The following is a 2476-nucleotide window of genomic DNA, read 5'->3' on the forward strand; positions in this document are numbered from 1 at the left end:
CTGAACCGGGTCTCCTTGCATCCGGGGACACTTTTAAAGCCGCATTTCTCTATTTTTGTTTTTGTATTCCGGATATTATCGGTATATAATGAGTTATTATCTCCTGGGAGTTTCGTTCCTCAGATTAGGGGATTGCGCAATGTTGGATTCCGGGCTCATCGTTGTGTACATTGTGTATTATTATCTGGCACACATTGCCGCATGACCGGTGATATTTATAGACATATTGCAGTATAAAAGGTGTGGCCGAGGCTCTGAGAGGGTTTGTTGTGGCCCCTGACTCTGGCTCCTCGGGCCCCTGTAACGGTGAGGGGGAGGTGACCCCTGTAATGGTCATTCTTACGGGGCTAATGAGATGCGGCTCCACAATGACGGAGATAATGCTCAGGTGGCGGCCATGATGGTTCCGCAGCTTTATGCTCCTGCAGGATAGTCATGTGACCGCGTCCCGCGCCGTGGCCCCAATTACAGAGGATTATGGGTAGAATTACCGGTCTGAGGGGAATGACGTCTGTTATTTATAGTCTACGATTGGGAGAGACGCAGTAATGACGGGTCGGGGCCCCATAATGATCCTCATTACAGATAATTACCCGGGAGTGACGGAACATCTCATTCTTATATAATAGTCACCTCCAACTCCATCCTACAAATAACCGCACACGCGGGGCGCATCACAGGGGCCCCACCCGGGCCCCTCACCCCATAACAAATCCCCCCGGGCCCCTCACCCCATAACAAATCCACCCGGGCCCCTCACCCTATAGTCATTGTAGACCCCTCACCCTGTAGTCATTGTAGACCCCTCACCCTGTAGTCATTGTAGACCCCTCACCCTATAGTCATTGTAGACCCCTCACCCTGTAGTCATTGTAGACCTCTCACCCTGTAGTCATTGTAGACCCCCCACCCTCACCCCTGGTCATTCCTGCGCCCTTATCTGGTCTTAGGGTACGGTGATTCATTTTATGGCTCTCTCTCTGCACTTTGCTCTCTCTCGGTCACCGAGATTTCTCTCTTTTTGCACTCAGTTCTCTTTCTGATCCTCATCGCTCACCTTTTCACACGACACGTTTCCGCACTGCACACGGTCCTCCAGCCGCTTTATAAGAGCCGTCACCGAGCTACGATTGAGAGAAGAGTCTCCGGGAGCGAGCAGGTCCAACACCCTCCGGAATGGGGTCTCCTGGGCAGACGGCGCAGGGCACAAGAGCATGGCTGCAATGCATGGCAGGAGGATAGACCAGGTCATGATGGTACCCTTGTGGCAGAGGGGGCAACCGGTGTTGCTTTGGAGTCCTGGTGACAAAGTGACTGAGGAACAATGTAGCGCAGACTCTCCATGTTGCTGTCAGTAGTCTGTGATTGGCTGAGCGGCTTTGATAGTGTACATAGTGCAGCTTGTCATTATCATTCCCCTCCCTCCCCTCCTCCGGCTCACCTGAGGCGATGCTCCTCCGCCCTGTGCCAGGACGCTCTGTAGGAATCTAGTCGGTTTAGCATTCAGTGACACTTTAACCCTTTCCTCTGGGTGACACCGGTGTGGGTGAGAGAAGACCCAGTCGCCATAGTCCTCCATAGTGAGGGATGACGGGACTCATGGACCCTCCAGATGAAGATCTGTCTGAACAGGGAACCATCCAATCTGGGAATCCAGCCAATCAGGATTCAGTGTTCTCCGCATACAGATCTGTACCAACATACAGTCACCTGTCATCTCTATCCGTAGACTCCATTTCTTAATACAGTTGAAGTTTTAAATCAGGGTAAAAGTATCAGCCCCCCTCCCCTCCCCCTAACATGGATTTACCTTGGTCCCCGCCTATCAGGGAATTATTATTATAGATGGAGATATATCACTACCATCACCTGTCATGTGACCCCGGAGGGAACACCAAGCCCGGCCATCATCTGTCTGGTATATAAACCCAACAATGCCACCAAAACCACCTGATCATGTGACTAGGGGACCATGCAGCGATTGGTTAGTTGTTCCCGGCTACCATTCTCATATCCAATCGGCTGGTGGTTTCTGGTCACATGGTTATCCAAAACGGTGACCACACCCTGTAGAAGCACTGACCGCCTCTGGGGTCATGCGTCTCTTGTTGTCCTTTACAGAACAAAACTTATGATGTATTGCAACCCCCTCCCCCGCCCGGGCCAAAGAGACCCTGTCATCACACTTCATAGTACAAAGGGGTTTGGTAAAGCTTGCGTTGTAGTTACTATCAGGGACAGGCCGGGCCAAGGGGTAGGCAGAAGAGGCAACCGCCTTGGATGCCTCAGTAGAAGTGGGGGGCGCAAAAATGCTTAGTACGCAGCCAATAACCAGACATGGGGTGCCATCTGTCAAGCAGCAAGGCTCCTCCCATATAAACAAGGGGCGGGACTGCGGGACGATCAGCAGATGGTCCTCTGTGCAGCGGCCATTTTTATGGAGAGCAGCATGACCGATTTCATTAAGATACCCAAC

General features: G+C 51.9%; 1 protein-coding gene across 1 annotated transcript in view; it reads right to left on the reverse strand.

The window, feature by feature from the left end:
- LOC108803505 (zinc transporter ZIP4-like) overlaps positions 1-1317 on the reverse strand; it is a gene marked incomplete at its 3' end in the record, with an annotated part of 21060 nt that extends 19743 nt beyond the window's left edge. The window contains exon 1 of the mRNA XM_018575342.1: positions 1058-1317. Coding sequence (XP_018430844.1) covers positions 1058-1252 — 195 coding nt within the window. The remainder of the gene's footprint in view (positions 1-1057) is intronic.
- Between the last annotated feature and the right edge of the window lie 1159 nt (positions 1318-2476).

The sequence above is a fragment of the Nanorana parkeri genome, unplaced genomic scaffold (assembly GCF_000935625.1).
Source record: "Nanorana parkeri isolate BGI_ZX_2015 unplaced genomic scaffold, ASM93562v1 scaffold3810, whole genome shotgun sequence".
Taxonomy (NCBI): Eukaryota; Metazoa; Chordata; class Amphibia; order Anura; family Dicroglossidae; genus Nanorana; species Nanorana parkeri.